The following is a 23450-nucleotide window of genomic DNA, read 5'->3' on the forward strand; positions in this document are numbered from 1 at the left end:
CCAAAACTCTTGCATTTACCTCCCTAACAACCCTATCCATAAACAAATTAAACAACCATGGAGACATCACACACCCCTGACGCAAACCTACATTCACTGAGAACCAATCATTTTCCTCTCTTCCTACACGTACACATGCCTTACATCCTCGATAAAAACTTTTCACTGGTTCTATCAACTTGCTTCCCACACCATATATTCTTAATACCTTCCACAGAGCATCTCTATCAACTCTATCATATGCCTTCTCCAAATCCATAAATGCTACATACAAATCCATTTGTTTTTCTAAGTATTTCTCACATACATTCTTCAAAGCAAACACCTGATCCACACATCCTCTACCACTTCTGAAACCACACTGCTCTTCCCCAGTCTGATGCTCTGTACATGCCTTCACCTTCTCAATCAATACCCTCCCATATAATTTACCAGGAATACTCAACAAACTTATACCTCTGTAATTTGAGCACTCACTCTTATTCCCTTTGCCTTTGTATAATGGCACTATACAAGCATTCCGCCAATCCTCAGGCACCTCACCTTGAATCATACATACATTAATTAACCTTACAAACCAGTCAACAATGCGGTCACCCCCTTTTTTAATACATTCCACTGCAATACCATCCAAACCTGCTGCCTTGCCGGCTTTCATCTTCCGTAAAGCTTTTACTACCTCTTCTCAATTTACCAAATCATTTTCCCTAACCTTCTCACTTTGCACACCACCTCGACCAAAACACCCTATATCTGCCACTCTATCATCAAACACATTCAACAAACCTTCAAAATACTCACTCCATCTCCTTCTCACATCACCACTACTTGTTATCACCTCCCCATTAGCCCCCTTCACTGAAGTTCCCATTTGCTCCCTTGTCTTACGCACTTTATTTACCTCCTTCCAAAACATCTTTTTATTCTCCCTAAAATTTAATGATACTCTCTCACCCCAACTCTCATTTGCCCTCTTTTTCACCTCTTGCACTTTTCTCTTGATCTCCTGTCTCTTTCTTTTATACCTCTCCCACTCATTTGCATTTTTTCCCTGCAAAAATCGTCCAAATGCCTCTCTCTTCTCTTTCATTAATAATCTAACTTCTTCATCCCACCACTCACTACCTTTTCTAATCAACCCACCTCCCACGCTTCTCATGCCACAAGCATCTTTTGCGGAAGCCATCACTGCTTCCCTAAATACATCCCATTCCTCCCCCACTCTCCTTACCTACTTTGTTCTCACCTTATTCCATTCTGTACTCAGTCTCTCCTGGTACTTCCTCACACAAGTCTCCTTCCCAAGCTCACTTACTCTCACCACTCTCTTCACCCCAACATTCTCTCTTCTTTTCTGAAAACCCCCACAAATCTTCACCTTTTCCTCCACAAGATAATGATCAGACATCCCTCCAGTTGCACCTCTCAGCACATTAACATCCAAAAGTCTCTCTTTCGTGCGTCTATCATTTAACACGTAATCCAATAACGCTCTCTGGCCATATCTCCTACTTACATACGTATACTTATGTATATCTCGCTTTTTAAACCAGGTATTCCCAATCACCAGTCCTTTTCAGCACATAAATCTACAAGCTCTTCACCATTTCCATTTACAACAATGAACACTCCATGTATACCAATTATTCCCTCAACTGCCACATTACTCACCTTTGCATTCAAATCACTCATCACTATAACCCGGTCTTGTGCATCAAAACCACTAACCCACTCATTCAGCTGCTCCCAAAACACTTGCCTCTCATGATCTTTCTTCTCATGCCCAGGTGCATATGCACCAATAATCACCCATCTCTCTCCATCAACTTTCAGTTTTACCCATATCAATCTAGAATTTACTTTCTTACACTCTATCACATACTCCCACAACTCCTGATTCAGGAGTAGTGCTACTCCTTCCCTTGCTCTTGTCTTCTCATTAACCCCTGACTTTACTCCCAAGACATTCCCAAACCACTCTTCCCCTTTACCCTTGAGCTTCGTTTCACTCAGAGCCAAAACATCCAGGTTCCTCTCCTCAAACATACTACCTATCTCTCGTTTTTTCTCATCTTGGTTACATCCACACACATTTAGACACCCCAATCTGAGCCTTCGAGGAGGATGAGCACTCCTCGCGTGACTCCTTCTTCTGTTTCCCCTTTTAGAAAGTTAGAATACAAGGAGGGGAGGGTTTCTGGCCCCCCGCTCCCGTCCCCTTTAGTCGCCTCCTACGACACGTTAGGAATGCGTGGGAAGTATTCTTTCTCCCTTATCCCCAGGGATATATATATATATATATATATATATATATATATATATATATATATATATATATATATATATATATATATATATATATATATATATATATATATATATATACATATATATATATATATATGTTCGCTGATGATACATCGCTGGTGGCTGATTGATGTGAGAAACTGCTGAAGCAGATGTAATTTTTTTTGTCATTATGATCAGCTTTTTTGTTCCTTGTCTCTTATCATTTCACTGACATGACTAATGATAGTTCTCATTCCATACCTCATTCCTGGTTGCAATAACTCAAAGAAAACTCCAGACCTCTGCATTCCAGTTTAAGCAGACGCCTTTCTCGTTCCAGACCACCGGCAATGCTGGAAGTCGGAGTTTGAGTGTGCGAATGGGCAGTGTATACGGCCAGGGCGAGTGTGTGACGGGAAACAACATTGCAAGGATGGTTCCGACGAGTCCGCCTGTCAGATTGGTCATTTGCTAAGTGTTTTAGTAGTTGAGATATATAGTTCAGTGTTTAGCTGAAGAGAAACAACCTAGATAAACATATCATTAATCAACAGATAAGTAGAATCAGGTGAATTACGTGAACTACAATTTACCGCAAACTATAATACTTAATCACATTTGATGATTTATTCTGAAAGTAGTTTCTTCCAAGCAAGCTGAATTATAAATTGTTCATGTCTTCACAGAATGAGTTATAGGAAAGACAAAAGATAATAAAGCTGGGCCGTTTTCTTATCTATTTCTTTTTTTTTCTTTTTTCAGGAGACTTCGCGGTGTGTGAGTCCGGGGCGAAGGTTCATCGCTTCTTCTGGTGCGACGCCTGGCCCGACTGTCCAGACAATCACGCCGACGAGCTTCATTGTGAGTTGGGCCTTTATTCTTCTCTTTTGCCGTGACAACCATGCTTCGCGGAGTGTGTTAATCGCTGCCAGCTATTTACTGCCATCGACACGATCACATGCTATGAGCTGGTTTGCATCTGTTCTTTACCTCGGTCACAATGTGGGCAGCGGCCACCCAACACAGCTTCTCGACACTGTAACATTATCCTGAGCCAGATCCTACATGTGTGATGCCTGGATGACCGTGAAAAATGAACTGGTGGGATCACAGACGAAACCATGTGTAGCGAGATGTGCATTGCTCAAACTTTTAACAAGCCATTCTTTCTTTTTTTCTTTTTTTGATTTAGCTGGTTGACCTAGACAGTTTCTTGCATATGTTCTTGGCTACGTACACACAGGGTCACTTGGGAAGGTTCTTGACCATATTGCTGGCTAGATATATACAGGGAGACCTAACTTTTTCTTGCAAGCAGCGATAGAATGATCCATTCCACAGACAATTGCTGGAGGGGTTATTGCATATCGATTATGGACTTGAACATAGTGAAACGAAAAAAAGGACATACGATTTCTTGGAGTTCTAGAATCAACATGGCTGGAAACAACACCTATCTGTACGATACGTTTCTAGATCTTACTTCTTAAAGAAAATCTATATGTCTCTCTCTACTTATGCCAGACTAATCCATAAGTATTTCATCTCTTTCACTAGCGCAAACAGCCTCGTTGGGACTCATAAGTCTATTGCTGTTTGAATGTATTTGAATTCAATCTTTTTTAAAAAGGTAACCAGTTACCATATGTTATATCTCTTTTTGGTTTTTCCATTTATGTGAACCGGTGTCTCTTGCAGGGAGTGAGGTTTCTTTGCTAAGGAAACACTTGAGTAAGATAAATACTCGCAGGTGAAATGTTTCATGAAGCAAACGTGACTTTCAAAGCTATTACATAACACTTGCTCAAGGATATGCACACTATTGTATCCCAACATATATTTCTGTCTCTAGCGCTACCTCACGCATATGCGGGGAAAGAGGGTTTTCATTTTATGTGTGGCGGGGTAGCGACGGAAATGAATAAGTGCAGACATTATGAATTAAGTATATGTGTATATTTGTATATGTCTGTGTGTGTATATATATGTATATCTTGAGATGTATAAGTATGTATATGTGCGTGTGTGGACGTGGATATATATAAATGTGTATGTGGGTGGGTTGGGCCATAATAATATATATATATATATATATATATATATATATATATATATATATATATATATATATATATATATATATATATATATATATATATATATATATATATATTGCGCGTGATCAAGATATTCCTATAAGTAAACGGGAAAAATGAGACACGAAAAGTTCCCAAGTGCACTTTCGTGTAATAAACACATCATCAGGGAAGACACAAGAGAGAAATATAACAGTCAGTTGATATACATCGAAGAGACGAAGCTTAGACGCCATTTCGACAATCACATTTTTACCAAATTATTTCATATTTATTTTGCTTTGTCGCTGTCTCCCGCGTTAGTGAGGTAGCGCAAGGAAACAGACGAAAGAATGGCCCAACCTACCTACATGCACATGTATATACATACACGTCCACACACGCAAATATACATACCTATGCATCCCAACGTATATACACATACAGACATATACATATATACACATGTACATAATTCATGCTGTCTGCCTTTATTTATTCCCATCGCCATCTCGCCACACAAGAAATAACAACCCCCTCCTCCCTTATGTGTGCGAGGTAGCGCTAGGAAAAGACAACAAAGGCCACATTCGCTCACGCTCAGTCTCTAGCTGTCATATAATAGTGCACCGAAACCACAGCTCCCATTCCACATCCAGGCCCCACAGAACTCTCCATGGTTTACCATGGACGCTGCACACGCCCTGGTTCAATCCATTGACAGCACGTCAACCCAGGTATATCACATCGTTTCAATTCGCTCTATTTCTTGTACGCCTTTCATCCTCCTGCATGTTCAGGCCCAGATCACTCAAAATCTGTTTCACTCCATCTTTCCACTTCCAATTTCGTCCCCCACTTCCCTTTTCCTCCACCTTTGAAACATATATCCTCTTGGTCAATCTTTCCCCATTCTCTCCATGTGACCAAATCATTTCAAAACACCCTCTTCTGCTCTCTCAACCACACGCTTTTTATTACCACACATCTATCTTGCCCTTTTATTACTTACTCGGTCAAACCTCCTCACACCACATATTATCCTCAAACATCTCATTTCCAGCATATCCACAATCCTCCGAACAACTCTATCTATAGCCGACGCCTTGCAACCATATAACATTGTTGGAACCACTATTCCTTCAAACATACAAACATAATCATTTTTCCTTTCCGAGATAATGTTCTGGACTTCAACACATTCTTCAACGCTCTTAGAACTTTCGCCCCCTCTCCCTCCCTATCATTCACTTATTCTTCCATCGTTCCATCCGCTGCCAACTCCACTCCCAGATGTCTAAAACACTTCCTCCAGTTTTTCTCCATTCAAACTTACCTGCCAATTGACTTGTCCCTCAACCTTACCGTACCTAATGACCTTGCTCTTTTTCACATTTACTCTCAGCTTTCTTCTTTCACACACTTTACCAAACTCAGTCACTAGCTTCTGCAGTTTCTCACATGAATCAGAATCAGCCAACAGCGCTGTATCATCGGCTAACAACTGACTCACTTCCGAGGCTCTCCCATCCACAACAGACTGCATACTTGCCCCTCTTTCCAAAACTCTTGCATTCACCTCACTAACAACCCCATCCATAAACAATATAAACAACCATGGAAACATCACACACCCCTGCCGCAACTCAACATCCAATGAGAACCAATCACTTTCCTCTCTTCTTACACGTACACATGCCTTACATCCTCGATAAAAACTTTTCACTGCTTCTAACAGCTTGCCTCCCACACCATATATTCTTAATACATTCCATAGAGCATCTCTATCATTTGTATTATATGCCTTCTCCAGATCCATAAATGCTACATACAAATCCATTAGCTTTTCTAAGTATTTCTCACATACATTTTTCAAAGCAAACACCTGATCCACACATCCTCTACTACTTCTGAAACCCCATTGCTCTTCCCCATTCTGATGCTCTGCACGTGCCTTCACCCTCTCAATCAATACCATCCCATATACTTACCAAGAATACTCAACAAACTTATACATCTGTAATTTGAGCACTAACTTTTATCCCCTTTTCCTTTGTACAATGTCACTATGCAAGCCTTTTGCCAATCCTCAGGCACCTCATCATGAGTCATACATACATCAACTAACCCTACCAACCAGACAACAATGCATTCACCCCCTTTTTTAATAAATTCCACTGCAATACCACCCAAACCCACTGCCTTGCCGGCTTTCATCTTCCGCAAAGCTTTTACTACCTCTTCTCTGTTTACCAAATCATTCTCCCTAACCCTGTCACTTTACACACCACCTCGACCAAAACACCCTATATCTGCCACTCCATCATCAAATGCATTCACAAACCTTCAAAATAATCATTAAATCTCCTTTTCATATCACCACTACTTGTTATTACCTCTCCATTAGCCCCCTTCATTGAAGTTCACATTTGTTCCCTGTCTTACGCACTTTATTTACCTCCTTCCAACACATCTTTTTATTCCCCCTAAAATTTGGTGATACTCTCTCACCTCAACTCTCATTTGCCCTCTTTTTCACCTCTTGTACCTTTCTCTTGACGTCTTCCCTCTTTCTCTTATACATATCCCAGTCATTTGCATGATTTCCTTGCAAAAATTGTCCTAATGTCTCTCTCTTCTCTTTCACTAATAATCTTACCTCTTTATCCCACCACTCACTACCCTTTCTAATCTGCCCACCTCCCACGCTTCTCATGCCACAAGCATCTTTTATGCAAGCCATCACTGCTTCCCTAAATACATCCCATTCCTCCCCCGCTCCCTTTACGTCTTTTGTTCTAACCTTTTTCCATTCTGCACTCAGTCTCTCCTGGTACTTCCTCACACAAGTCTTCTCAAGCTCACTTTCTCTCACCACGCTTCTCACCTCAACATTCTCTCTTCTTTTCTGAAAACCTCTACAAAACTTCACCTTCGCCTCCACAAGATAAGGATCGGACATCCCTCCACTTGAACCTCTCAGCACATTAACATCCAAAATTCTCTTTTTCGCGCACCTATCAATTAACACGCAATCCAATAACGCTCTCTGGTCATCTCTCCTTCTTACATACATGTGCTTATGTATATCTCTCTTTTTAAAGCAAGTATTCCCAGTCACCAGTCCTTTTTCAGAACATAAATCTACAAGCTCATCACCATCTCCATTTACAACACTGAACACCCCATGTACACCAATTATTCCTTCAACTGCCACATGACTCATGATATGTATATATATATATATATATGTATATATATATATATATATATATATATATATATATATATATATATATATATATATATATATATTATATTTATATTTATTATACTTTGTCGCTGTCTCCCGCGTTTGCGAGGTAGCGCAAGGAAACAGACGAAAGAAATGGCCCAACCCCCCCCCCATACACATGTATATAAATACGTCCACACACGCAAATATACATACCTACACAGCTTTCCATGGTTTATCCCAGACGCTTCACATGCCTTGATTCAATCCACTGACAGCACGTCAACCCCGGTATACCACATCGCTCCAATTCACTCTATTCCTTGCCCTCCTTTCACCCTCCTGCATGTTCAGGCCCCGATCACACAAAATCTTTTTCACTCCATCTTTCCACCTCCAATTTGGTCTCCCTCTTCACCTCGTTCCCTCCACCTCCGACACATATATCCTCTTGGTCAATCTTTCCTCACTCATTCTCTCCATGTGCCCAAACCACTTCAAAACACCCTCTTCTGCTCTCTCAACCACGCTCTTTTTATTTCCACACATCTCTCTTACCCTTACGTTACTCACTCGATCAAACCACCTCACACCACACATTGTCCTCAAACATCTCATTTCCAGCACATCCATCCTCCTGCGCACAACTCTATCCATAGCCCACGCCTCGCAACCATACAACATTGTTGGAACCACTATTCCTTCAAACATACCCATTTTTGCTTTCCGAGATAATGTTCTCGACTTCCACACATTCTTCAAGGCCCCCAGAATTTTCGCCCCCTCCCCCACCCTATGATCCACTTCCGCTTCCATGGTTCCATCCGCTGCCAGATCCACTCCCAGATATCTAAAACACTTCACTTCCTCCAGTTTTTCTCCATTCAAACTCACCTCCCAATTGACTTGACCCTCAACCCTACTGTACCTAATAACCTTGCTCTTATTCACATTTACTCTTAACTTTCTTCTTCCACACACTTTACCAAACTCAGTCACCAGCTTCTGCAGTTTCTCACATGAATCAGCCACCAGCCCTGTATCATCAGCGAACAACAACTGACTCACTTCCCAAGCTCTCTCATCCCCAACAGACTTCATACTTGCCCCTCTTTCCAAAACTCTTGCATTTACCACCCTAACAACCCCATCCATAAACAAATTAAACAACCATGGAGACATCACACACCCCTGCCGCAAACCTACATTCACTGAGAACCAATCACTTTCCTCTCTTCCTACACGTACACATGCCTTACATCCTCGATAAAAACTTTTCACTGCTTCAAACAACTTTCCTCCCACACCATATATTCTTAATACCTTCCACAGAGCATCAACAAACTTATACCTCTGTAATTTGAGCACTCACTTTTATCCCCTTTGCCTTTGTACAACGGCACTATGCACTATATATATATATATATATATATATATATATATATATATATATATATATATATATATATATGAAGCTTATTCTTTCATTGAAATGTGAACAAAGGGAGCATTTTTCAAAGTGATAGAGATGGAAAGCAAAAACGTGTTTTTCATGAATGTACTGGAAAAGTTGAGGTCCAGATAAAATTTTGGTCTGTCAAGGTTTTATTATGGCGGATGACCAACTACCTACCCTCATGTATCCAAGATATGGTTGTACTTTGTGTAATGAAGACAATTGAGAAACATCATAAGCCAATATTCCAGTTTCATGATAAGAGAAGTGAACCAGGCAGTATGATACAGTGGTTGAATTAATGAAAACTACTATTGACGTTTGTGTAAAAAAATTTATACATTTACCTTTTCCATAGCCAGAGATTGAACCACTATGTGACATTCATTTTTCATTTTCATTTCAAGCTAGAAGTTTCAGTTTTCTAAATCATTTCTTACATTTTTCATATGTATATATATATATATCTGTGCATATGTGTGTATGTGTGTATATGTGTGTATATGTGTGTGTATGTATATATATATATATCATCCCTGGGGATAGGGGTGAAAGAATACTTCCCACGCATTCCTCGCGTGTCGTAGAACGCGACTAGAGGGGACGGGAGCGGGGGGCCAGAAATCCTCCCCTCCTTGTATTTTTCAACTTTCTAAAAAAATGGGAAACAGAAGGAGTCACGCGAGGAGTCCTCATCCTCCTCGTAGACTCAGGTTGGGATGTCTAAATATGTGTGGATGTAACCAAGATGTGAAAAAAGGAGAGATAGGTAGTATGTTTGAGGAAAGGAACCTGGATGTTTTTGCTCTGAGTGAAACGAAGCTCAAGGATAAAGGGGAAGAATGGTTTGGGAATGTCTTGGGAGTAAAGTCAGGGGTTAGTGAGAGGACAAGAGCAAGGGAAGGAGTAGCAGTACTCCTGAATCAGGAGTTGTGGGAGTATGTGATAGAATGTAAGAAAGTAAATTCTCGATTGATATGGGTAAAACTGAAAGTTGATGGAGAGAGGTGGGTGATTATTGGTGCATATGCACCTGGGCATGAGAAGAAAGATCATGAGATGCAAGTGTTTTGGGAGCAGCTGAATGAGTGTGTTAGTGGTTTTGATGCACGAGACTGGGTTATAGTGATGGGTGATTTGAATGCAAAGATGAGTAATGTGGCAGTTGAGGGAATAATCGGTATACATGGGATGTTCAGTGTTGTAAATGGAAATGGTGAAGAGCTTGTAGATTTATGTGCTGAAAAAGGACTGGTGATTGGGAATACCTGGTTTAAAAAGCGAGATATACATAAGTATACGTATGTAAGTAGGAGACATGCCCAGAGAGCGTTATTGGATTACGTGTTAATTGACAGGCGCGCGAAAGAGAGACTTTTGGATGTAAATGTGCTGAGAGGTGCAACTGGAGGGATGTCTGATCATTATCTTGTGGAGACTAAGGTGAAGATCTGTATGGGTTTTCAGAAAAGAAGAGTGAATGTTGGGGTGAAGAGGGTGGTGAGAGTGAGTAAGCTTGGAAAGGAGACTTGTGTGAGGAAGTACCAGGAGAGACTGAGTACAGAATGGAAAAAGGTGAGAACAATGGAAGTAAGGGGAGTGGGGGAGGAATGGAATGTATTTAGGGAATCAGTGATGGATTGCGCAAAAGATGCTTGTGGTATGAGAAGCGTGGGAGGTGGGTTGATTAGAAAGGGTAATGAGTGGTGGGATGAATTGGTAAGATTATTAGTGAAAGAGAAGAGAGAGGCATTTGGACGATTTTTGCAGAGAGAAAATGCAATTGAGTGGGAGATGTATAAAAGAAAGATACAGGAGGTCAAGAGAAAGGTGCAAGAGGTGAAAAAGAGGGCAAATGAGAGTTGAGGTGAGAGAGTATCATTAAATTTTAGGGAGAATAAAAAGATGTTCTGGAAGGAGGTAAATAAAGTGCGTAAGACAAGGGAGCAAATGGGAACTTCAGTGAAGGGCGCAAATGTGGAGGTGATAACAGGTAGTGGTGATGTGAGAAGGAGATGGAGTGAGTATTTTGAAGGTTTGTTGAATGTGTTTGATGATAGAGTGGCAGATATAGGGTGTCTTGGTCGAGGTGGTGTGCAAAGTGAGAGGGTTAGGGAAAATGATTTGGTAAACAGAGAAGAGGTAGTAAAAGCTTTGCGGAAGATGAAAGCCGGCAAGGCAGCAGGTTTGGATGGTATTGCAGTGGAATTTATTAAAAAAGGGGGTGACTGTATTGTTGACTGGTTGGTAAGGTTATTTAATGTATGTATGACTCATGGTGAGGTGCCTGAGGATTGGAGGAATGCGTGCATAGTGCCATTGTACAAAGGTAAAGGGGATAAGAGTGAGTGCTCAAATTACAGAGGTATAAGTTTGTTGAGTATCCGTGGTAAATTATATGGGAGGGTATTGATTGAGAGGGTGAAGGCATGTACAGAGCATCAGATTGGGGAAGAGCAGTGTGGTTTCAGAAGTGGTAGAGGATGTGTGGATCAGGTGTTTGCTTTGAAGAATGTATGTGAGAAATACTTAGAAAAGCAAATGGATTTGTACGTAGCATTTATGGATCTGGAGAAGGCATATGATAGAGTTGATAGAGATGCTCTGTGGAAGGTATTAAGAATGTATGGTGTGGGTGGCAAGTTGTTGGAAGCGGTGAAAAGTTTTTAAAGAGGATGTGAGGCATGTGTACGTGTAGGAAGAGAGGAAAGTGATTGGTTGTCAGTGAATGTAGGTTTGCGGCAGGGGTGTGTGATGTCTCCATGGTTGTTTAATTTGTTTATGGATGGGGTTGTTAGGGAGGTGAATGCAAGAGTTTTGGAAAGAGGGGCAAGTATGAAGTCTGTTGTGGATGAGAGAGCTTGGGAAGTGAGTCAGTTGTTGTTCGCTGATGATACAGCGCTGGTGGCTGATTCATGTGAGAAACTGCAGAAGCTGGGGACTGAGTTTGGTAAAGTGTGTGAAAGAAGAAAGTTAAGAGTAAATGTGAATAAGAGCAAGGTTATTAGGTACAGTAGGGATGAGGGTCAAGTCAATTGGGAGGTAAGTTTGAATGGAGAAAAACTGGAGGAAGTAAAGTGTTTTAGATATCTGGGAGTGGATCTGGCAGCGGATGGAACCATGGAAGCGGAAGTGAATCATAGGGTGGGGGAGGGGGCGAAAATTCTGGGAGCCTTGAAGAATGTGTGTAAGTCGAGAACATTATCTTGGAAAGCAAAAATGGGTATGTTTGAAGAAATAGTGGTTCCAACAATGTTGTATGGTTGCGAGGCGTGGGCTATGGATAGAATTGTGCGCAGGAGGGTGGATGTGCTGGAAATGAGATGTTTGAGGACAATATGTGGTGTGAGGTGGTTTGATCGAGTAAGTAATGTAAGGGTAAGAGAGATGTGTGGAAATGAAAAGAGCGTGGTTGAGAGAGCAGAAGAGGGTGTTTTGAAATGGTTTGGGCACATGGAGAGAATGAGTGAGGAAAGATTGAGCAAGAGGATATATGTGTCGGAGGTGGAGGGAACGAGGAGAAGTGGGAGACCAAATTTGAGGTGGAAAGATGGAGTGAAAAAGATTTTGTGTGATCGGGGCCTGAACATGCAGGAGGGTGAAAGGCAGGCAAGGAATAGAGTGAATTGGATCGATGTGGTATACCGGGGTTGACGGGCTGTCAGTGGATTGAATCAGGGCATGTGAAGCGTCTGGGGTAAACCATGGAAATCTGTGTGGGGCCTGAATGTGGAAAGGGAGGTGTGGGTTCGGGCATTATTGCATGACAGCTAGGGACTGAGTGTGAAAGAATGAGGCCTTTGTTGTCTTTTCCTAGCGCTATCCCGCACACATGAGGGGGGAGGGGGATGGTATTCCATGTGTGGCGAGGTGGCGGTGGGAATGAATAAAGGCAGACAGTGTGAATTGTGTGCATGGGTATATATCTATGTGTCTGTGGGTGTAATATATATGTGTACATTAAGATGTATAGGCATGTATATTTGCGTGTGTGGACGTGTGTATGGGGGTGGGTTGGGCCATTTCTTTCGTCTGTTTCCTTGCGCTACCTCGCAAACGCGGGACACAGCGACAAAGCAAAATAAATAATAAATAAGATAAATAAATATATATATATATATATATATATATATATATATATATATATATATATATATATATATATATATATATATATATATATATATATTCTGAGTACAGAATGGAAAAGGTGAGAACAATGGAAGTAAGGGGAGTGGGGGAGGAATGGGATGTATTTAGGGAATCAGTGATGGATTGCGCAAAAGATGCTTGTGGCATGAGAAGAGTGGGAGGTGGGTTGATTAGAAAGGGTAGTGAGTGGTGGGATGAAGAAGTAAGAGTATTAGTGAAAGAGAAGAGAGAGGCATTTGGACGATTTTTGCAGGGAAAAAATGCAATTGAGTGGGAGATGTATAAAAGAAAGATACAGGAGGTCAAGAGAAAGGTGCAAGAGGTGAAAAAAAGGGCAAATGAGAGTTGGGGTGAGATAGTATCATTAAATTTTATGGAGAATAAAAAGATGTTCTGGAAGGAGGTAAATAAAGTGCGTAAGACAAGGGAGCAAATGGGAACTTCAGTGAAGGGCGCAAATGTGGAGGTGATAACAAGTAGTGGTGATGTGAGAAGGAGATGGAGTGAGTATTTTGAAGGTTTGTTGAATGTGTTTGATGATAGAGTGGCAGATATAGGGTGTTTTGGTCGAGGTGGTGTGCAAAGTGAGAGGGTTAGGGAAAATGATTTGGTAAACAGAGAAGAGGTAGTGAAAGCTTTGCGGAAGATGAAAGCCGGCAAGGCAGCAGGTTTGGATGGTATTGCAGTGGAATTTATTAAAAAAGGGGGTGACTGTATTATTGACTGGTTGGTAAGGTTATTTAATGTATGTATGACTCATGATGAGGTGCCTGAGGATTGGCGGAATGCGTGCATAGTGCCATTGTACAAAGGCAAAGGGGATAAGAGTGAGTGCTCAAATTACAGAGGTATAAGTTTGTTGAGTATTCCTGGTAAATTATATGGGAGGGTATTGATTGAGAGGGTGAAGGCATGTACAGAGCATCAGATTGGGGAAGAGCAGTGTGGTTTCAGAAGTGGTAGAGGATGTGTGGATCAGGTGTTTGCTTTGAAGAATGTATGTGAGAAATACTTAGAAAAGCAAATGGATTTGTATGTAGCATTTATGGATCTGGAGAAGGCATATGATAGAGTTGATAGAGATGCTCTGTGGAAGGTATTAAGAATATATGGTGTGGGAGGAAAGTTGTTAGAAGCAGTAAGAAGTTTTTATCAAGGATGTAAGGCATGTGTACGTGTAGGAAGAGAGGAAAGTGATTGGTTCTCAGTGAATGTAGGTTTGCGGCAGGGGTGTGTGATGTCTCCATGGTTGTTTAATTTGTTTATGGATGGGGTTGTTAGGGAGGTAAATGCAAGAGTTTTGGAAAGAGGGGCAAGTATGAAGTCTGCTGGGGATGAGAGAGCTTGGGAAGTGAGTCAGTTGTTGTTCGCTGATGATACAGCGCTGGTGGCTGATTCATGTGAGAAACTGCAGAAGCTGGTGACTGAGTTCGGTAAAGTGTGTGGAAGAAGAAAGTTAAGAGTAAATGTGAATAAGAGCAAGGTTATTAGGTACAGTAGGGTTGAGGGTCAAGTCAATTGGGAGGTGAGTTTGAATGGTGAAAAACTGGAGGAAGTGAAGTGTTTTAGATATCTGGGAGTGGATCTGGCAGCGGATGGAACCATAGAAGCGGAAGTGGATCATAGGGTGGGGGAGGGGGCGAAAATTCTGGGGGCCTTGAAGAATGTGTGGAAGTCGAGAACATTATCTCGGAAAGCAAAAATGGGTATTTTTGAAGGAATAGTGGTTCCAACAATGTTGTATGGTTGCGAGGCATGGGCTATGGATAGAGTTGTGCGCAGGAGGATGGATGTGCTGGAAATGAGATGTTTGAGGACAATGTGTGGTATGAGGTGGTTTGATCGAGTGAGTAACGTAAGGGTAAGAGAGATGTGTGGAAATAAAAAGAGCGTGGTTGAGAGAGCAGAAGAGGGTGTTTTGAAGTGGTTTGGGCACATGGAGAGAATGAGTGAGGAAAGATTGACCAAGAGGATATATGTGTCGGAGGTGGAGGGAACGAGGAGAAGAGGGAGACCAAATTGGAGGTGGAAAGATGGAGTGAAAAAGATTTTGTGTGATCGGGGCCTGAACATGCAGGAGGGTGAAAGGAGGGCAAGGAATAGAGTGAATTGGAGCGATGTGGTATACCGGGGTTGACGTGCTGTCAGTGGATTGAATCAAGGCATGTGAAGCGTCTGGGGTAAACCATGGAAAGTATATATATATATATATATATATATATATATATATATATATATATATGAGTGCTCAAATTACAGAGTTATAAGTTTGTTGAGTATTCTTGGTAAATTTTACGGGAGGGTATTGATTGAGAGGGTGAAGGCATGTACAGAGCATCAGATTGGGGAAAAGCAGTGTGGTTTCAGAAGTGGTAGAGGATGTGTTGATCAGGTGTTTTCTTTGAGGAATGTATGTGAGAAATACTAAGAAAAGCAAATGGATTTGTATGTAGCATTTATGGATCTGGAGAAGGCATATGATAGAGTTGATAGAGATGCTCTGTGGAAGGTACTAAGAATATATGGTGTGGGAGGCAAATTGTTAGAAGCAGTGAAAAGTTTTTATCAAGGATGTAAGGCATGTGTACGTGTAGGAAGAGAGGAAAGTGATTGGTTGTCAGTGAATGTAGGTTTGCGGCAGGGGTGTGTGATGTCTCCATTGTTGTTTAATTTGTTTATGGATGGGGTTTTGGGGAGGTGAATGCAAGAGTTTTGGAAAGAGGGGCAAGTATGCAGTCTGTTGGGGATGAGAGAGCTTGGGAAGTGAGTTAGTTGTTGTTCGCTGGTGATACATCGCTGGTGGCTGATTCATGTGAGAAACTGCAGAAGCTGGTGACTGAGTTTGGTAAAGTGTGTGAAAGAAGAAATTAAGAGTAAATGTGAATAAGAGGAAAGTTATTAGGTACAGTAGGGTTGAGGGTCAAGTCAATTGGGAGGCAAGTTTGAATGGAGAAAAACTGGAGGAAGTAAAGTGTTTTAGATATCTGGGAGTGGATCTGGCAGCGGATGGAACCATGGAAGCGGAAGTGAATCATAGGGTGGGGGAGGGGGCGAAAATTCTGGGAGCCTTGAAGAATGTGTTAAAGTCGAGAACATCATCTCGGAAAGCAAAAATGGGTATGTTTGAAGGAATAGTGGTTCCAACAATGTTGTATTGTTGCGAGGCGTGGGCTATGGATAGAGTTGTGCGCAGGAGGGTGGATGTGCTGGAAATGAGATATTTGAGGACAATATATGGTGTGAGGTGGTTTGATCGAGTAAGTAATGTAAGGGTAAGAGAGATGTTTGGTAATAAGAAGACCGTGGTTGAGAGAGCAGAAGAGGGTGTTTTGAAATTGTTCGGGCACATGGAGAGAATGAGTGAGGAAAGATTGACCAAGAGCATATATATGTCGGAGGTGGAGGGAACGAGAAGTGGGAGACCAAATTGGAGTTGGAAAGATGGAGTGAAAAAGATTTTGAGTGATCGGGGCCTGAACATGTAGGAGGGTGAAAGGCGGGCAAGGAATAGAGTGAATTGGATCGATGTGGTATATCGGGGTCGATGTGCTGCCAATGGATTGAATCAGGGCATGTGAAGCGTCTGGGGTAAACCATGGAAAGTTCTGTGGGGCCTGGATGTGGAAAGGGAGCTGTGGTTTCGGGCATTGTTGCATGACAGCTAGAGACTGAGCGTGAACGAATGGGGCCTTTGTTGTCTTTTCCTCGCGCTACCTCGCACACATGAGGGGGAGGGAGATGTTATTCCATGTGTGGCGAGGTGGCGATGGAAATGAATAAACGCAGACAGTGTGAATTGTGTGCATATGTATATATGTATATGTCTGTGTGTGTATATATATGTGTCCATTGATATGTATGGTATGTATATTTGCGTGTGGGGGAGTGTATGTATATATATGTGTATGGGGGTGTGTTGGGCCATTTCTTTCGTCTGTTTCCTCGCGGTACCTCGCAAACGCGGGAGACAGCGACAAAGTAATATATATATATATATATATATATATATATATATATATATATATATATATATATATATATATATATATATTGGAATGGATCACAATTTTGCACGTGATCAACTTATTCCTATGAGTCCGCGGGGAAAATGAAACACGATAAGTTCCCAAGTGCACTTTCGTGTAATAATCACATCATCAGGGGAGACACAAGAGAAAAATCTAAAATTCAGTTGTTATACATCGAAGAGACGAAGATAGGACGCCATTTGGTAAACATGCAATTGTCCAAGACAGACATCGAGCGTTCATAAACTTATCATTTTACAAATCTTATCAGCAATAAAGTCATCTGATTTGTATAGACCATCACTAATATGAAGATTATATTTATCTGTGAATTTGATTATAAAAGATTCAATGATATTTCTCGTAGTAATAGAGTTAGAGCTAATAACTGAGATGGTATTACTCCAGTCAATATAATGATCAGAGTATTTAACGATATTAAACAAGGCATTTGATTCTTTTCGCATTACATGAGAGAAGAAAAGGGCCTTTCAAGTGGCAATACCGACATATTAGAAAAACTGGATATTGGACTATTGCTATGATAGATTAAGGTATGAATGCAATAAGGCTACAAATGAAACTAGATTGTAAATTGGACCATCTTATTAAAAACAACGACTGGACTAAGAACAGAAACACTTCGTTTGGGATCAAACTCTCTAATAAAGAACCAGATAAGGATTCCTTGTGTTCATTAGGCTATGGATTAAGTTTTGTGTGCTCTAACAGGGAAGCCAGCTGTGTTGATGTCACAAAGTCTTTTTGTAATTTAGAGAAATACAGTAATTTAACTAATAATGAAATTGATATCTGTGAGGGTTTAGTGTATGCCAGTTTGTCAAAACCAGTGGAACCTTATTGCCCTAAAAGATTTATAAGAGCTATCAACTCCTTAAGAAGAGACAAATATATACACATGCTAAAGCAGATAAGGCTGACACTGTTGTGATTTTAGATAAAAGTAAATATCTATCTAAAATGAATGATCTTTTAAAAGATGACACAACATATTCTAAACTTAGTATCAATCCCTTAGAAGCAGTCAATACCCATTTCAATAAAGAAATAAAGTTGTTGTTGAAAGGTAATGGTTCTCTTATCAAAAGTTTGTCATCTTTGTCACCTTCATTGCCATATGCGTATGAACTTATAAAACACATAAACAGAATTTTCCAGTAAGACCTATAGTGAGGTCAGTAGGCTCCAACAAATATAAATTGTCAAAATGGTTGATTTCTTTATTAAGCCCTTTAGTGGGTAAGGCATCAAATTCTAATATCATGAACAATGTTGATTTAGTCAAAAAGCTAAGCAATATCAATGTTAATTTTGATTTCAATCTAATTCGCTTTGATGTTTCCTCTTTTTCCACAAAAGTTCCAGTTGATGACCTTTTAGAATGTCTATTTGATGTCTTGGATGATATTCATTTACTTGTTTCAAAGAGTGTTTTCATTGAACTGATAAAATGGTGTATAAAAGACTGTGTATTTCAATTCAATGGAGATTATTATGCTCAAAAATTTGGTATGGCAATGGGTAACCCTCTATCACCTGTACTAAGTAATCTTTACATGGAATATTTTGAAACAAAATTACTTAAGGATGTCTTACCTTCTAATGCAATTTGGTTTAGATATGTAGATGATGTTCCTTGTGTTTGGCCAACAAATGAAAATTTACAAATATTTCTCTCCTTACTTAACAGTTTAGTACCTTCCACCAAATTTACTTTAGAAAATGAAAATAACGGTATGTTACCATTTTTAGATTGCATGATCCATAGGCAAGGAAACAAGATTAAGCGTAGTACATACAAAAAACCTACGAACGTATGCTCATATATATATTCATCACAACATAACAGATTTAAATTATCATCAGTTAAATCTATGTTCCTTCGGGCATTAAGTATTTGCAGTCCAGAGTATACTGATGATGATTTTGAGAAGATATATTCCATTGGATCTAAGTTTAAGTGCTCAAGATCTTTCATTGATAAATCCCTTAAGTTAGCAAAGAAATCAGTTTATAGAGTTGAGCCCAAACCTACCATTGTCACCAAGAATATTTTAGTTCTCCCTCTTAATAATGATATTACTTTTCTTCCCATGTTCCTTAAATCTTTTAATGTAAATGTTGCCTTTAGCAACAATAATACTATAAAGAATACCTTAATCTGGAATTCACCAGAAAATTCTCCTGGATGCATGTATAAAGTCCCATTTAGAAATTGTGATAAGTTTTATCTTGGGCAGACTGGTAAGGATCTTTCTGTTAGACTTAAGCAACATAACTATAGTATATGAACGGGACACGAATCAAATGCCTTGTGTATTCATGTTAAAAACTATGATCATTGTATTGACTGGAGTAATGCCATCTCAGTTATTAACTCTAACTATATCTACGAGAAATATCATTGAATCTTCTATTAATGAAAAGACAAACAATCATAATCTTAATATTAGTGATGGTCTATACAAATCAAATACATTCATTATTGAGAAAATTTGTAAAATTTTGTTTATGAACGCTCGTTGTCTGTCTTGGAAAATTGCATGTTTACCAAATGGCGTCCTAGCTTCGTCTCTTCGATGTATATCAACTAAATGTTATATTTCTCATTTGTGTCTCCCCTGATGATGTGATTATTACACGAAAGTGCACTTGGGAACTTATCGTGTTTCATTTTCCCCGTGGACTTATAGGAATATACATACATACATACATACATATATATATATATATATATATATATATATATATATATATATATATATATATATATATATATATATATATATATATATATATAGATATTATCCCTGGGGATAGGGGATTAAGAATACTTCCCACGTATTCCCTGCGTGTCGTAGAAGGCGACTAAAAGGGGAGGGAGCGGGGGGCTGGAAATCCTCCCCTCTCTTTTTTTTTTTAAATTTTCCAAAAGAAGGAACAGAGGGGGCCAGTTGAGGATATTCCAAAAAAGGCCCAGTCCTCTGTTCTTAGCGCTACCTCGCTAACGCGGGAAATGGCGAATAGTTTAAAAGAAAAAAAAGAATATATAGATATATATATATATATATATGTACATATATATATATATATATATATATATATATATATATATATATATATATATATATATATATATATATATATATATATATATATATATATATATATATATATATATTAAATTATTTTGATTTGTCGCTGTCTCCTGCGTTAGCAAGAAAACAGACGAATGGACCAACCCACCCACATACACATGTATATACCTACACGTCCACACACGCAAATATACATACCTATACATCTCAACGTATACATATACATGTAGAGACACAGACATATCCATATATACACATGTGCATAATTCATACTCTCTGCCTTTATTCATTCCCATTGCCACCCTGCCACACATGAAATAACTACTCCCTCACCCCGCATGTGCGCGAGGTAGCGCTAGGAAAAGACAACAAAGGCCACATTTGTTCACACTCAGTCTCTAGCTGTCATGTAATAATGCACCGAAACCAAAGCTCCTTTTCCACATCCAGGCCCCAGATAATTTACCCCAGACGCTTCACATGCCTGGTTCAATCCATTGACAGCACATTGACCTCGTTGTACCACATCGTTCCAATTCACTCTGTTCCATGCACGCGTTTCACCCTCCTGCATGTTCAGGACCCCATCACTCAAAATCTTTTTCTCTGTATCTTTCTACCTCCAATTTGGTCTCCCACTTCTTCTCATTCCCTGAGACACATATATCCTCTTGGTCAATCTTTCCTCATTCATTCTCTCCATATGACCAAACCATTTCAAAACACCCTCTTCTGCTCTCTCAACCACACTCTTTTTACCACCATATACCTCTCTTACCCTTTCATTAGTTACTCGATTAAACCACCTCACACCACATATTGTCCGCAACCATCTCATTTCCAGCACATGCACCATCCTCCGCACAACCCTATCTATAGCCCTCACCTCGCAACCATATGACATTGTTGGAACTACTATTCCTTCAAACATACCCATTTTTGCTTTTCAAGATAACGTTCTCGACTTCCACACATTCTTCAACGCTCCCAGAACTTTCGCCCCCTCCCCCAACCTATGATTCACTTCCGCTTCCATAGTTCCATCCGCTTCCAAATCCACTCCCAGATATCTAAAACACTTCACTCCCTCCAGTATTTCTCCATTGAAACTTACCTCCCAATTGACTTGTCCCTCAACCCTACTGTACCTAATAACCTTGGTCTTATTGACTTTCACTCTTATCTTTCTTCTTTCACACACTGCAAAACTGTCACCAGCTTCGGCAGTTTCTCACCCGAATCAGCCACCAGAGCTGTATCATCAGCGAACAACAACTGACTCAGTTCCCAAGTCCTCTCATCCACAACAGATTGTAGACTTACCCCTCTTTCCAAAACTCTTGCATTCACTTCCCTAACAACTCCATCCATAAACAAATCAAACGACCATGGAGACGTCACGCACCCCTGCCGCAAACCAACATTCACTGAGAACCAATCACTTTCCTCTCTTCCTACACGTACACATGCCTTACATCCACAGTAAAAACTTTTCACTGCTTCTAACAACTTGCCTCACATACCATATATTCTTAATACCTTCCACAGAGTATCTCTATCAACTCTATTATATGCCTTCTCCAGATCCTTAAATGCTACATACAAATACATTTGCCTTTCTAATTATTTCTAACATACATTCTTCAAAGCAAACAGCTAATCCACATATCTTCTACCAATTCTGAAACCACACTGCTTTTCCGCAATCTGATGCTCTGTACATGCCTTCACCCTTTGAATCAATACCCTCCAATATGATTTCCCAGGAATACTTAATAAACTCATACCTCTTTAATTTGAGTACTCAATTTTATCCCCTTTCCCTTTGTACAACGGCATTTTGCAAGCATTTCGCCAATCCTCGGGCACCTCACCATGAGTCATACAAACCAGTCAACAATAAAGTCACCCCTTTTTTAATAGATTCAACTGCAATATATATATATATATATATATATATATATATATATATATATATATATATATATATATATATATATATATATATATATATATATTTGTCTATTTTGCTTTGTCGCTGTTTCCCGCGTTTGCGAGGTAGCGCAAGGAAACAGACGAAAGAAATGGCCTAACCCATCCCCATACACAATGTATATACATACACGTCCACACACGCAAATATGCATACCTATACATCTCAATGTACACATATATATACACAAATAGACACATACATATATACTCATGCACACAATTCACACTGTCTGCCTTTATTCATTTCCACTGCCACCTCGCCACACATGGAATACCATCCCCCTCCCCCTTCATGTGTCCGAGGTAGCACTAGGAAAAGACAACAAAGGCCCCATTCGTTCACACTCAGTCTCTAGCTGTCATGCAATAATGCCCGAGAACCACAGCTCCCTTTCCACATCCAGGCCCCACACAACTTTCAATGGTTTACCCCAGACGCTTCACATGCCCTGATTCAATCCACTGACAGCACGTCAACCCTGATATACCACCTCGATCCAATTCACTCTATTCCTTGCCCTCCTCTCACCCTCCTGCATGTTCAGGCCCCGATCACACAAAATCTTTTTCACTCCATCTTTCCACCTCCAATTTGGTCTCCCACTTCTCGTTCCCTCCACCTCCGACACATATATCCTCTTGGTCAATCTTTCCTCACTCATTCTCTCCATGTGCCCAAACCATTTCAAAACACCCTCTTCTGCTCTCTCAACCACGCTCTTTTCATTTCCACACATCTCTCTTACCCTTACATTACTTACTCGATCAAACCACCTCACACCACACATTGTCCTTAAACATCTCATTTCCAGCACATCCATCCTCCTACGCAAGTTTCTATCCATAGCCCACGCCTCGCAACCATACAACATTGTTGGAACCACTATTCCTTCAAACATACCAATTTCTGCTTTCTGAAATAATGTTCTCGACTTCAACACATTCTTCAAGGCTCCCAGGATTTTCGCCCCCTCCCCCACCCTATGATTCACTTCCGATTCCATGGTTCCATCCTCTGCCATATCCATTCCCAGATATCTAAAACGCTTTACTCCCTCCAGTTTTTCTCCATTCAAACTTACATCCCAATTGACTTGACCC

General features: G+C 40.2%; 1 protein-coding gene across 1 annotated transcript in view; it reads left to right on the plus strand.

Moving 5' to 3' along the window:
- LOC139765732 (uncharacterized) overlaps positions 1-23450 on the plus strand; it is a 556217-nt gene that overhangs the window by 65412 nt on the left and 467355 nt on the right. The window contains exons 5-6 of the mRNA XM_071693548.1: positions 2630-2752; positions 3052-3150. Coding sequence (XP_071549649.1) covers positions 2630-2752; positions 3052-3150 — 222 coding nt within the window. The remainder of the gene's footprint in view (positions 1-2629; positions 2753-3051; positions 3151-23450) is intronic.

This window comes from Panulirus ornatus, chromosome 55, assembly GCF_036320965.1.
Source record: "Panulirus ornatus isolate Po-2019 chromosome 55, ASM3632096v1, whole genome shotgun sequence".
NCBI lineage: Eukaryota > Metazoa > Arthropoda > Malacostraca > Decapoda > Palinuridae > Panulirus > Panulirus ornatus.